The 15,013-nt window shown below is 41.1% G+C and overlaps 1 protein-coding gene across 2 annotated transcripts in view; it reads right to left on the bottom strand.

Moving 5' to 3' along the window:
* The window catches only part of MCUB (mitochondrial calcium uniporter dominant negative subunit beta), a 53,030-nt gene that overhangs the window by 557 nt on the left and 37,460 nt on the right, over positions 1-15,013 (bottom strand). For both annotated transcript variants that reach the window (XM_055796893.1, XM_055796894.1), the window contains 6 exons: positions 8,590-8,665; positions 8,152-8,322; positions 3,557-3,661; positions 3,191-3,351; positions 2,161-2,364; positions 618-734 (listed from right to left, as the gene is read on the bottom strand). In XM_055796893.1, coding sequence (XP_055652868.1) covers positions 618-734; positions 2,161-2,364; positions 3,191-3,351; positions 3,557-3,661; positions 8,152-8,322; positions 8,590-8,665 — 834 coding nt within the window. The remainder of the gene's footprint in view (positions 1-617; positions 735-2,160; positions 2,365-3,190; positions 3,352-3,556; positions 3,662-8,151; positions 8,323-8,589; positions 8,666-15,013) is intronic.

Raw genomic sequence — 15,013 nt, forward strand, 5'->3', positions numbered from 1 at the left:
GGGTAGTTTCAATTTCCTTTTATGAGGCATTGAACAGAGGGCTGGTGAGATGGGATGCGGGAGTAAGAACTGAGGAGAGAGAGATCTGCTACAGTTTTTCATGAAGACTACAAAGTTTCTCCTAGGTGCCCACACCACCTTTTCCATCCTGTCACCCATACTCTGTAAATCTAAGCCTTTTACCTAAGGGATAGGATGAAGATGTCAAATGCTAAACTCTGCAAGACAGACTCCTGCGCAGGAAGGGTGAAGACTGTGCTACTACAGCAGCGCAGCAAACATACTGTCTCCAAAAGCAACAGAGCTGTTCTATTAAAATGGCCAAAAATGCAACATTTGAAGAGTATGCAAAAAAATGGATGTGTAGGGCTGATAAACGGATTTATTTGTTTTAAATTAAATTCATGAAGGTCTCCCTTTCTGGTGGCTTAATGAAGTAGCTTATACGTCAATGGCAAACACTGTATGGTTATCTGAATAGCTGAAACTGGCTGATCAGCAACACAGTTTTGAATGTAAGTAGCAAACCTTGAGGTCAGTTTTCCGTTAGCTGAGAGTTTACTGAAAAAGTCTTAAGCCAGAGGCTACCTCAGTATTTAAGGACTGTATTTAAATACCTCTGCTAGGTCGTCTTTGAGCTTGTTATATCGTTCCACATTAAAATGCTGGGTTTTGGATTTCCGATAGAAGTAGTGGAGGAACTGCCTGTCTTTAGCATCGGGGTAAATGTAGTCCTGGTGAAGAAAGTAGGGCACATATTTGGTTAGCAAGAAAACCGGGTAGAGGTCAGAAGATTATAATTATACATGTAATACATACATACAGTAATTATACATATATTATACAGATAAGTTTTCACTAGAAATTCAGCCTGTTTCAGTTTTATCTTGTTCAACACCTGTATATGTTCTGTTAAGAGGCTACATGTGAAGTTATGCCCTTATAAGACATGGTAGGAGTAATTTCTATCATGTCTAAAGGAATTTTTGATTATAATAAAGACATTATGTAATCTTCATGACTGGAGCCACCTGAGTCAATGGACACTACTTCCAAGGAGAAAGTTCAGCTACTGTTTCTCAAGGACTTGAAACTCTCAAGCAATGGTGCCATCAGTTGTTCAAAAAAGCCAAGTAGCAATCTCTGCCTACTCATATACAAAAAGTAGGAATGCCTTAGCTGTTCTTAAAAATCAGTGAGAAGGAGTAAAACGTGCATTCAGAGCCAACTCTTCATAAAAACAGACACGTTTCCCCTTCTCACTAAAGGAACCCGATGTTTCAGGAGGTCTACAGATCCATTAGTAATTGTGGAAGGAAGCGTTGGTTACTCTTCCATATATCTCCATAGCAAAATGCGTTCTGCATCACAGAAAGTTCAATATCAAAATGTCCACTTTGGGAGTAAAGTACAGAGCTAAAACAGGAAAAACAAACATTTCTGGAAATCTTAACAGGATTTCAGAACAAGTCTGTATTGTGCAGCTCAGTTAAGATCTGGGGGTTTTGTTGCTCGAACTTTTTTTCTTCTCAACAATGCCTGTTTCCTGCCCCATTTCAGGTGTCCTACATTTACTTCCATTCATTCAAAGTTGAGGAAAAGCAGTCAGATTATGCAGATGGATTATGAAGAACAATGTAATAACTTTTTTTTTCCAGGCACTAAATTAGGTATATTTCAATAATGCAACTGGCAGAGTTCCAAACGGCTCGGTACCCTGTACCGTTTATACATAAACTCCAGCGAATAAAAGCTACAGTTCAGTGATTTGCTTCCACAAGGCAGCGTTCACAAACTGGCACAGCACTACTAGTTGCTCACCCTTCACAGCAATAAGCAAGGTGCTGTTTATTATTCAAAGTGATCTATTAAAAAATAAAATAAGAGACTTCTTTCATCACTTTTCATTCCCTAGGTTATGCAATCTTACAGATCGTAGTTATGCTCGGTAGCTGCTCTGCAGTTCATGTGTAACAGTACCTGGCTTGATTTTGCACAATGTAATGCTTGTATCCAGCACTACTGGGGATCAAACAAGTCCCTGTCTGACAGCAAGGCTACTTACAGAACTGTATTTTCATCAGAGCCCAAACACTGTGATTTTCAGAGTCTGTTTTCCCTCTTTACAATACTCCAGACGTTTACAAAACGAGGGCTTACCTGCTTAGTAAGAACAAAGTAGGCATAGAAAGCCATGGCACTCCCATAAGTAATGAAGTATGTGACCGGCTCCATGATGTCCCAGGAATAGACCCACCATGTGAGCCATGCCAGCGCTCCCCCCTGTGTTGACATCAGAGCTAGGCCAACCCACAGAAGCCTGGAGGTCTTTGCATCAGCGCTGCCAGTGATTCTGGCTTTCATCTAAGGAAAAGAAACAGAGAAACCTGTTCAGGCAAACCTGAGTACTCTGCTGGTGGGCAGCTCCCCAACTATGTTTTCTGCTGGCCTAGATCCTTTTTCAGGATCTTTTACTGACTTCTTACCGACTTACCCTGCTGAGAAAGAAAAAGACTGAAATCCAAGGGTAACCAGATCTCCTGTCTGTTGTGCACCAAGAAATCCTGCTTTTAATGTCCCCACTACTAGGGATTTATGTCTACTGGATTTCCATTTCAAGGCAGCTCTGTTTAACGCTGAGGCTGGTCCTCACAAAGCAGGTCTGAAGCCAAGGAAAAGTCTGTCCACTTTGCCAGGCTCTTTCTGGCTTCCTCCCCTTATGCTGGGTTAGCTTAGCCTGCCCCGGATCAACTTTCATATCTTCCCTTCTTGGGTTCTGGCAACCATTAATCCAAACAATGTGCCTTGCTGCCTCGGGGACAGAGAAAACCCTAGCCTAAGCTACAGGTGATTTGTACCTCACTATTGTTTTTTCCATAATGGGTATTCAGAACTCATACAGCAACAGGGGACTGAGTGGACTTTCAAGCCCAATACTAGCCACACTGAGGCCTGATCATGACAGCTTTCTCCAGGTGTTGTGGTTTCTTCCCAGGGAATATGCGTATCAGGAAGGAGAAGAACTGAATTGAAAATAATTTGAATTACATTTGAATTGACCATTGTTGACATATCAAACAAAACAGACACACCCCAGCCATTCATGCTGATTTTGTTCTATCACAGGACTTACTCTTGATGAAAGGAAATGCTTTTGAATTTTTTTAAAAAAGTAACCCCACTTTCCAACCTGTTCAAGAGGCAGCAGCTCTTCTTTCAGATGGTCCACTTTCTGTAGCAATTCTCTCTCTTTCCTGATCTGGTGATCTTCTAAATGTAGAGCCACAAACAATCTGTGGACCAAAGATTTGATATCTTCCATTTCAGTAGCATGCTCACTACTCAGCTTATCTGAAAAGAAAATGTTTGTCATATAAAACACTTCAGGAACCTACTCTTCTTCATTCTCTCCCCACCTCCAATCCCCAAAAGCAGGCCTATCCCATGGTAAAAAAACCCAAAGATAAATGTCTTTCTTTGGATGGGTTCCAGTTTTCTGAGTCTTCCCATGCCTTTCACTGGCTGAAGTGAGATAGTTATTAAGCGTTGCTCTTACCTTTTACAGGAGGTGACACACTGTACGTTGTGTCATTGATAACAAGTTTGAAGTCATTCATCAGTAAGACCTCCATCAAGGCTGCACTCGAAACCTTGCTACCATCTGCAGAAGAAAGATTTAAGTTCTAAATCATTTGTCATAAGGAATCTTAAACATTAGCCAATACCCCTTTGGAAAAGTGCTACAGTTCTTTTTTAATGATGTGTGGAAGGGAACTGTATTTTTAGTAAACCTGGTAACTGACGCTAAACAGTAAGGAGGAACACACCAACACAGTGTGCTTGAATGCCTTCCTAGCAGCGTCATTTGGACTTGCCACTACTACGAGCAGACTCGCATTTTCTTCTGTTACGATTATGACTAGAATTGGCCCACTGCAAAGGGAAGGACAGAAGAAAAAGAAGTCTTGCATAAAACAGCAACAAATTGCAAGGTAAAGATATGCATTTTTGTTTCTCCATCTACACACAAGTTTGCATCTTCACTAGGACAATGGGTTTTGGAAACTTAGAAGACCTTCAAAGACCTCATCTTCAGTTATAGATTTATGTATTTCCTTAAACAGGCTCTTCTAGTCAAAAGGAGCAATTCTTGTCAGTAGTGGTGTTCAGATTTTTTTACTTGTACTTGAAATCTGTTTCACGATCAGTTGTGACTAGGAGTTAAGAAGTAGATAGCTAGACTGTTCAGTACAAGGCAGACCAGGAGCCACAGAAGCATTAGTCTAAAAAGCTCTGGAAACCCCTTTTCTACTTTTCTTTTTAATGCAAAAATATACATTAATGCTACCTCATCAGCAACACAAGAGAACAGACTGAGAAAAAAATAAATAAATATCTATTTTCCATGACTTAAATTCAGAGACAAAGGGGTAACTGGGACATTCAGTCAGGAAAGCTAGGTGTTGAAGATTTTATCCTGCTTTTATATTTGTTCCTTCTTCTCATTCCCTCTCTACCACTTTTCTTTGCCAAGGGCGCTTTCAGCCAAAAGGCAGTATTTGTGTCTGCCTAGGGCTTAGAAGAGATTTGCCACTAGTGGATGAACCACAACTTCAATATATGAAAAGGCTGATATCCAAAAGCATGGACACACAGCAGCCCTTCCCAGGGCATTCTCAACATAGCAGATCTTGCGAGATCAGTAGTAATCCAGCAACATTTCTGATGTCTTGATAACAGAAGAAACAACTGCATCCAATGAGAAATGCTTCCCTTCCTATTTTACATTCAATATACAAGGGCAGATGTAATCTAAAACTTCTGTTGAAATGTAAAAGATCTGTTTCGTCCCATCTCTGCTTTTTGTTTCCCTGTTTAAAGGGGCCTGAAGTTTGTAAATAACCTCTTCTCTTTAGTATCTTATTGCTCGTTCTGCCTTCTGGCTTTCATATCTCCTCATTTCACCATCCACTCCACCTCATTCCAGCTAGGAGGCAAAGGAACACATCACATCCCATGGGGAGCTGAAGAAACTGAAAAACAGCTCTTGGAGTCATTAGCAGCAACACATAACAGTGGATCCCTGGAGCTCTCACTGGCCCAAGTCCAGCAGATCCCAGAGCCACCCAATAAAACCAGCCCCCCCGGGACTTCAGATGGCCCAAGAACCCCCGGAGCCACACACCATTGTGGTGGCATGGGGGGGTGGGTTCAAAAGCCACAGAGCAGCTGCTCCATGGTACCCATTTGACCTGGTCTTCATTTGCTGTATATAAAAAGGGCATCTTCTCCTGCCCCCGCCAAGGTGTGGGCAGTGGCGGGAAACGGTGGCTTTACTCCCGAGATGAATAGTGATCAGGCTACAAAATATGAAGATTTTTGTACGTAAATATTTGTCACAGCACATCTGTGCCCATGGGCCCGCTACAGAAAGGCACCATAGACAACCCCACACCTGCAGTTAGGCATTCACTGGAACTCTGTCCTTGGGTCCCCATCTGCTGAGGCTGAGACTACTGGACCCTGGGAGCCAACACACCAGCTGGCGCTCGGGCCACCCTGTCTGGGTGGCAAAGCAAACCTGGAAGGCTATCGCTTCCAGTGCAAAATCAGAAATTTTAATGTGCCCATCCACTCACTGCTTTTATTCCTTCTCCTTTTTTTTTTTTTTTTTGGTCTTTTTTTTTTTTTTTTTATACAGGGTAATACAACATGAAAGCTCATTTGCATTTAAATTATTAAGGTGACATTTATGAAGTGACATTTAAACAAAAAATGCTTTTCAAAAGATGTGCCAGGCAAGCTGTTTGTTCTGGGTGTGATACAACACTGATTTAATAACCTGTCCAACCTTTTATTAACTGAAAAGCAGAAAAGTCTTGGGGGGAGGTGTTTTATTTTAGAAAATTTTGCACCAGCTTTCAGCAAAAGGTCTATGCACAAGTACAGAAGTTTTGCAGGACCAAAATCAAACCCACAGAAAATGAAAGTGCGTTGTCATACGCAGCCCTAATACTTTCAGTTAAGGTTGGGTTTCATTTAATGGCTAAATGACACAGAAGAAGTGTCTGCACTAAATCGAGTCTTCATAATTCTTCTTTAATAATAAATGCTTAAATTCAACTCTTGGTACTTGACCAACAGTTTCTCTTTACAGTATCAGTTTCCTAATAAATTAAACATCTAAGCTGTTCTCTAAGGTTACAATTGCCTGGCACTTGAAAAATACAGAACAGAGCTTGAAAAATACAGAGCAGAGAATGGTTTAATGGTCATTGTTTTCATTAAAGCCACAATGTTTCTATTCCAAAATTGGGAGCGGGGGAAAGGACGGCGTTTTTAACAATGATAATAGGTGAAAACGGCCCAAATTCCTTTTCACTTTGGAACCTGCTGCCTGTCCGTACCAAAAATGCCAGACTTGTATGTTTCTTACAGAAAATATCTTATACTTCAGAAGTGACAGATGCTTGCACTGAAGCAGAACTAGCAGACAGCTTTTGCTGACATACCGCAGAAGAATGCGATTCAGCAGTGAATCAAATACTTCTGTCATGGATGTCTCTGCACAACAGCAGTACCTAGAGGTTAATTGTTTGCCTGTGCATGTTCTGCCTCAGCCCAGTCAGAAATCCTTTTTAGTGAAAACTTCCATGTTAAGGGGAAGGCCAGCTGCTGACAATGACCATTTATTACAGGAGCTTCCAAAGATACAAGAGTCTGTTATGAAATTATCTTTTTCAAGTGAATTTTCTACCTGTGCTGCCTAGTGGATGCAGCATTAAAAAAAAAAAACAAAACACCAAAAAATGCTGAAGTCCCTGTGCACACGAAGCTCATGCACATACTGGGATCCACACAGATCACATCTCCATTGCTCTAGAGGATATAAATGTATTGCTCTATGGGGTATTTTCCTGGTTTACTAAATGTGCTCCTGAAGGCAACTAAAGCAGCTTCTCCTAGATCTGTGGCTTCCCAATCTTCTAGAAGCATAAATCTATTTTCAGTTCCTTTAAAAGTACTTGCAGAACCTCTGCAATATCAACCACCAAGAAAAGGGAATGTTATGAATGCACCCAGCAATGAAACTTCGGACCAACTTTCCTTGACTCCATCCTTTATTCTGTTTATGTGTTACCTGATGGAAAATCAATCTTTCTATAGGCATATAGATTTTTTTTTTCCTTTCCTTTTAGAGGGGTCAGAAGGGAAGGGAGTACATAGATGCTTTTAGTTAGCCAAATTCAAGTACCTATTCTACAAGATCGAGACAAGAAAGCTACCTCTCATTTCTACTTTTGAGAAGTCCTTCTCTAGGATGAGGGCAGGGGTGGCAAGACTCTTCAGAACTGCTGTGGAAAAACTACAAAGCACTGCCAAACCACAAACCAAGTGCCCTGGAAATAAAATGGAAAAGCAGTTTAACTAACTGGATGTTAGCTTTTATCAACAGGCAGACCAAAGAGACAAAACCCATTAAAACAATGAGCAGAGACTGAGAAAATTACCTGAAGACTTGGGACAATGGGATAAACAGTGTGCCACAAGGAGGAAAGACCGTATCGGTATAGCTTCTTCCTTTCAACCCAAGCACCCCAAAGTACTGTACTCCAGCTGATGAATGAAACCTCACCAATGTCTCAAAAAGCTGCCCTTTATCATTGCCCACGTTATATGATTGCTTAGCTCTCAGTAAGTTTTCCGTATCAGTTCAAGTTTGTAGTAAGGCAAATGGATTCTTCCAGCTCCAGAAAACACTGAACAACTGGCAGAGGCAGATCACATTCAAGAGCTCGACTGGTTGTCTTTAAGAAGGATCATAGAGGAAAAGGAAGAAAAAGATACCAAAGAAACCAGGAGAGACACTTAATTAAAGACAGCATTACAAAGAGAAGCTACCTGGAAAAGATAATAGAGAACACTACTGGGATACAAGGACGATTACAGTAACATGTCCAATTCTGCATTTTTAAACAGCCTATTGAAGAGGACTCATAAGAAATTTGAAACACAATAAACCTCAGAAGCGTTCAAGAGCTATCCCAACAGCATCAATGCTAAACCTGATGGATGACTGAGCTCATGCTTCAGGAGAGAAGTACAGTCCATTTGAAAAGGCATATATTAATTTTGAGAAATGTAAGATACCTGTTGTAAAGACTTCCAGTCTCTCAATTCCTTTATCTTCTTTTTGCACATCCTGCAGGAATGCCCCTACAGTGGTCATCATTGGCTTAACGGCAAACTGACAGCGTTCACTTCTTGAGGGGAGCGTAAGAGTTATCACAGGAAGACCATGTCTGTAATTAATAGTTACTTCTAGGGGACAAAAATAAAGAAAAATAAGCGTGAAAGTCATATCCTGAGTTGCAGTTTAGTTCAAAAGCTGTTTCTAAACCACAGGATGAATAAAGAAACGCACACAAACCATTCTAGATTTCTTTAATGAATATAATACTTATATTTCTGCTATATATATATGTATATATAACCTGGAACTAATGTCATCTCATGCTACTCCCACAAAATAAACGAAAAGCTTGTTGACATTGACGGGAAGGGGGAAAACCTGCTGCGAAGGCTTACCATCAGATGGCACCAGCATGCTGTACGGTGCTCCCGGCCAGCCCCTCCGCGCTCCGGCGTGCCTCCACAGCCGCACCTGCAGCAGGGACACAGGCAGCTGGTTTTAAGAAAGGTTAGGATGCAAGATTTATCTGGTCAAAGGCACTGTCACGGTGATCTGCTTCTGTGTGATCTGGCAGCAGAGCTGTGCGTCTGAAGAAAACCCCCTTGCTTAGCCATTTCTAGGTGAAAGATGGAGCCATCCTTACAGAAAGCACGAACATTGCCAAAGGCATTAAGGTATTGCCCATAGTTACAACTTTTTGTTTATTGGGGTTTAAATAGCTCAAGGAAAAAGGGGAGGGGGAAGGAAAGAAAGGGAAAAAACCTGCAGTGTTTCTGAAGCGCTTCATGCAACTCTTACAATAAGCCCTGTCCTCTCCCACAAAAAACAGCCACTTGAAAAATCTCGACATCGTGGTGCCCGAAGGCAGAAGTGCTCTGCAGCAGTTCAGAGTCCACAGTGTAACTTAAAACAGTGGGCATGGTTTCAGTGAAGTCTTTTACTGCTGAATCATAACCAGAATGGCACTCTTAATAATCTCAAATAAAATATGTGTGACTGAGGTCACTCCTTTGCTTCGTAATTATATACCATATAGCAAAAGTTGACTGTTGACATTCATGTTGTTAAAAGACAGTAACAACAACGCAGCTTGCCCAAGTATGGAAGATTTTTAATTTTTTTTAAACCTGAATGGCTGTTTCAACTCCAGCTGAGACGCTGCTGCAACTGACAGTGCCACCAGCCTCCAGCACCACACTGAAGGCAGTGCACACAGATGCAGTGCGGAATCCCCTGCGCCCTGGGACAGGGATGAACCTGCATGGTTGCACTCCCAAGCTCGTCCTTTCCAGAGACATTGGTGAGAACCATCAAGACACTTCAACACGGCGATGTCAAAACAGAGAAGACAAACAGCTTTGATCAGACCTGCGTACTTCGAGCAGTCCACCCACGCGTGGAAGATGCAACTACTCCCAACACAAAAGTCCTCTGCTTCTACAGCTAGTCCCCTTGCACGAGGAGAGGAACAATTTTATTGAAGCAACTCCCACAAAGCAGGCATTACTGCTATAAACTAAGTGTAACAGGCAGAAGTAGGGAGGGAAATCATGTCCCTGACTAAGCTGGTTACAAAAATTGTGTGTGGGCTGGACTAAGGCCTGGAGTTTGAAATATGATAGTTGGGAGAAGTGGAAAACAATGTGGGGAGAGATGACAAGGACCAATTCTCCCTCTGGTGAGCTTTACAGCTCATCCTCCTAAAGGCCAAAACATTTCAGAGTCTGCAAGCTAATTTCCTTTGACAAGGCAGGAAAGCTACAAATGCAAGAGGCCTCTGCCCATTCAGTACGCCAAGCACTGTTCACCACGTTCACATGATTTATTTGTTTTTAAAGAATCACAAGCTTGACTGTTTGGATAGGAATATGCTGTTAGGTTAAATAAAGAATTAATCTGTAAAATGAAACTGCATGTTTCAAAGATGCTGGTCTTGCCCTAGCTTTCTACCTGGAACAAGCACTTTTCAAGATTTAAAGAAAATAAAATAAATCATTCCGGGAGTTTCCAACACTGAGAAATTTCTGTATTGTAAATCTTCAGGCATCAAAGGCAGTCAGAAACCTAGACTAAATGGCAAAACACCTTGAACACAAGTATTGTTTAAAAAACAGGTAGATACTTGAAGTGCAGGAATGCCGAACAGCCACCTAGAGCTAGGACACACGCAGGAACTTGTCTTGTTTCTTCAGCACAGCAAAGAGACTTTCCCTGGAGCAGAGCAGGACACAGCCCAGCTCACCAGTTCTCACCCCATCTACGTGGGGCACCTACACCTGCAAAACGGGGTAACGCACTGCCTAGCAGTAGGGAGACAACATACAATGTATGATCTGGCTTTCCACAAAAGACCCTGAAACACACCAATTGGAACAGTCCACAGTAATAATCCATAGCCTTGAATATAAAACTGTGTTGTTTCTTCAGAGGGATATATTTAAAGAACTAATCTTTTAGCCACTTGGTATGTAACTTTGCAATCAGTATCTAGATACCTGTCATCCAACACCCCCCAGGTGCTGGCGTGCACCCAGCCTGTATTTGAAGGTTACTTAATTTCTTTTGTTTTGAATTTGGGTATCTGCTTTACTTATGGAGGAAACAATGCGTTCAACAATTAATACATGTTAAAATATTTAGATATATTAAATATATTAAGTTAAAATATGTATTATATTAAATTACATTTATTGGAATAAGATCTTTAAGGTATTTAATTCTATCATGCTTTAGACTTTGATATTACCATTCATGATCCACCAAAAGAATTTCTACATACAGAAGCTTTTTTTTCCTTTTTTAGATTGTCTGTTAATTCAGCCTACCCATTAAAATCACCTGCAAAAATATGTGAAATATAAGAAAAGCAAAAGCCAGTGAGCCATGGAGTTGAACCAAGTTCCAAATAATGAACTCTTTCTATACAAGCTCCAGGTAGATTCATTGGGAAGCATGAAGGGCTGAGTTAACTTTCTTCCTTTGTTTCCAAATTTAAGTCTCCAGTTTCAGCGAAGTTATTAAACCCCTAGCTTGTGCCCTACAGCCACATCACTGTGCCCCTTTCAAGGTGCTTGGAAATGACCTCTACCCTACCACTGGAGAAGAAATGAAGTCAGCAACCACTGCAGCTAAAAGCAGGCTTGAACTGTGGGACCAAACCATCGAGACTGCCCTCTCGAACATCAGTGAGAGCTGGAATAGGAGGGATGTCGCCTGAATTAACTGCATCACAACTTTAACTTTGAGACACTGGAAGGAGGACAGCATGCTACTCTTTTATACACCAGTACATGCATCTCTTGGCTAATTAATCTAACCACACAAAAGCTAAAGAAAGCCATTCTACCGATTTCTGCAACTCAAACACACATGCGACAGGACATCTGGCTAAATCACCTCTAATGCAATCACAGCTATGTTTGGGAACTGGGCCAAAGGCTTGTGAACAGCATTTAGCTGTGAAACACCCTTTCTCCCTCAGCTCTATTTGCTTCCTAATGCAAAACACCTGGGAGCAGCAGTTGGCCACAGTGCACTACATCTCTTCGACTCAGTTCAAGGCATGGACTCTGGGAGTGAAAACTCATGAGAATTTAAGACACAGAGTGTTAATTGTGATAAAACCACCAATGTATTCAGTTTTAAAATACCAGTTGGTATAAACCAGAAAATATATATCCAGTTTCAAGAAGTACTTCCTCTGTTAAGTGTACCTCCAGTCTCTAATAGCAGAGAAGTTGCCACTGTTAAGAGTGGAAATTTCAATTACCTGGTTTGCAACACAGCTTTAGGGACTAATGTAGCAGCATAACTGAGCTGGAAAACTAAGCAGCCAGACACGAGGAGTGGGAAAGAGAGACAGGAATAGCAATACCGCATTTTTTACTTTTGAGAGAGGCAAATGACTGAACCTACCTACAGTGCAGTTTCTGGAGTTAGCTGTTACAGATAAGCAATCTCTTGTGATGTTGAGTGACTGTTCCTGCAACTTAAGCTCAAATTTATGTGTGACCGGTTATGTGTAAGGAATTGGTATCATCATCAGTATATGAGGTGACGGGAAAGCATCTGACCTTCCCCAGGGTTGCATATGCAAATGAAAATCTCATCAGGAACCATAACTTCTGTCCTTTGGAAAATTGTAACGTGGGTGGAAAGGGAGAGAGCAAGAAATAAAAATATTTTTCTCATGAAAAAGTAACCCTGAAAAAGGAAATCTACAAAAAGATGTCATTAGGAGACTTCCTGATGCAATTAGTATGCAATTAGTCTTTGACATATAGTTGATTTATTTCATTTTGACTTGCCATACCAAAGTGTTGTAAAAAACCTGAATCAAAATGCAGGTAGCCAAAAATCACGTTTGACACTGTTTTGTCTTCACTTATATACATCTCAGAAAATTTGCTAGTTTTGGTTTGTTATTTCAACAGTAAAAATAATGTAATGCTCCTTCAACATTAAAGTCCCCATTAGTTTGCATTTATTAGTAGAAAGCTATTTATCCCAATCGAGAACATAGCCAGCTCAACTCTGTCTGCCCTCTTCTTGAAGTGCCATGCGCTACTAAAACTGAAGTATTATATTCCTCTGGCACGAGATGCTATTGAAAATTATTCAAGTCAAATTCATAAGCAGTCTTCAAAAAAATTATTGCTGCAGACTGTAACTATGAATGCTGTGGTCTCCCATATTCTCTTTCCTTCTCTCTAAGGCAATGCTAAGAAATATTGTGCTAAAAGAAAGCACAATAATAAAATGCACAGCTCCACTAAGTGTAAGCTTTTTACTCTTAATTACACTGCAGCAAACTACACTCTAATTAAAACATATTTTGCAGTGTGCTTTTCAACAGTAATACAGTGTTACAGTCTTTCCCTCATCAGAAGAGCAGAACTGTTACCTCCTGAAGTCTTTGTTTAACACGTGCTGCAGCTCCCTCCACACAGTTTCTGGGGGAAGGCAACAGGACAAAGAAAAATCATGGGGGAAACCAGTAGCTGCAATGCCTAAAAACGAATTTTGGGGCCTCTCTAAGTATCACTAGATGAGCCAGCATCCCCAGTATGCACAGTTCTCCCCACGTGCTGATCTTACCCAGCCTGTGAAGGAGAGGGCAAGAACAGTTACCTCTCTAGGTGCTGTTTGTCTGGAGTAGCAGGAAAAAGCGAGCAGGTACATGTTTGCTGCTGTTCAGTGAGGACACATACTATAGATAGTTATTTATGTTTTCCATATTGATTTATACGTTTTTCTATCTCTAACAAGCACACCTAGAAGTTCTCTGCATATGAATGATGTCAGCTCCCATCTGATTCTCCAAGGGAAACAAACTGAGCAATTAATTAATTACGGAGTAACAATCTGCAATTTCAGAATAAACTATCTAAGGACATTTAAGAAATGTTTAAAACTGAGGGAAAGCAGGAAAAAAAAAGCAGGGCTTGTCACAGTCTACTGAGTTTGCAGATCTTGCACAACCAAGATTGCCAAAAATGAACCAGTATTCAGACCAAGTTTATAATAACTACACATAAGGTATTTCCCTTTTTAAAGTGAATCACCAAGGCCATTTTGGAAATATCTGCTGTTAAATCTCTGTACTGTTTTTATAAGAAATCCCACACGAGTAGGAAAATAAGACATAAGGAGCCCTAACAACCGCCTACAATCATCTTACAAGTGCCCATTTGAGCTACAGAAACACCTTCTCTCTCAATAATTCAGTAATTTGTCTTTGCTTACACTGAAAGGATTTTCATTGTTTCTCTGCTGGTCCCAGCGCCAATTTAGATTATCATGCAACAACAGGCTTAATACAAAAAGCAGCTTCAAGGCACATGGCTCAGATTTAGCACCATCTTCTGGAAGCCCAAGTTACATTAAACAAACAACCCCTGCAACACATCCATCACCCATTCTGCCATAATATCCCTACACTTAGCAATAGTTTCAGCCAGGGAAGGTACTTCTGACACTTGGGAGAATTCAGGATATATTTAGCTTTTCTGCAGGGGAAAAAAAAAAAAAAAGTAAAAAAAAAAAATTTCTAATTTTCCTGAGACACAGCTTCCCTGTCTCAGTATCTCAATATGGACCATGCAGTGAATACTACCTTATCCCTGCTACTCCATAGGGCACTACAAGAACTGCCCTGCAACACTCACATTTTACCCCTGCAGCTTATTCAAAACCCACAGTGTTTTTAACCCCTTCCTCTGTCCAAATCAAAGTTTAAAAAAGTAACCAAGAGGCCTCTTCTAGCAAAGCAGTAGTTTCAACATTAGTATGCACGTTCTGATGATCTTGAAGAAGCAAGAGCAACACAGCATTCATGTGGCTTTCCTTCAAAACTCACTTGCCTTACAGCACTGTTAAAAAAAAAAAAAAAGAGCCTAAGTAATCAAAAGTTTTGTTTCACATGCCTGTTGTTCTTTCTGTCTTTATCAACCTGATGATCTTTCATTTCCTGCCTCTGCTCAGGGTCCCAGAACAGCTGGCACTGGATCTAAGCAGCCAGACAAACACTACCAATGACCAAGGTGAGAGCTGTGCTGAGAACTGAGGCAAGTGGCTACCAAGAACCTCTTTTATGAGGGCCCAGCTGGTGAAATCCACCACTGCAGCAGGGCTTCACCTGGGAGACCTTCCATCCAGCCTCAGTTGAGCAAGTGCGCATCCTCCACTTGACTGCTGCTCACTACTCCTTTGAAGTCTCTCACCTGAATTCTTCCTCCCCATAGCTCCCCACCTTCCCCTGCTCCTCCATGTGCAGGTAGGAGTGAAGCTGTTATTCAGCCCCTGCAAGTCAGGGATGAT

Source organism: Falco peregrinus, chromosome 2, assembly GCF_023634155.1.
Source record: "Falco peregrinus isolate bFalPer1 chromosome 2, bFalPer1.pri, whole genome shotgun sequence".
NCBI lineage: Eukaryota > Metazoa > Chordata > Aves > Falconiformes > Falconidae > Falco > Falco peregrinus.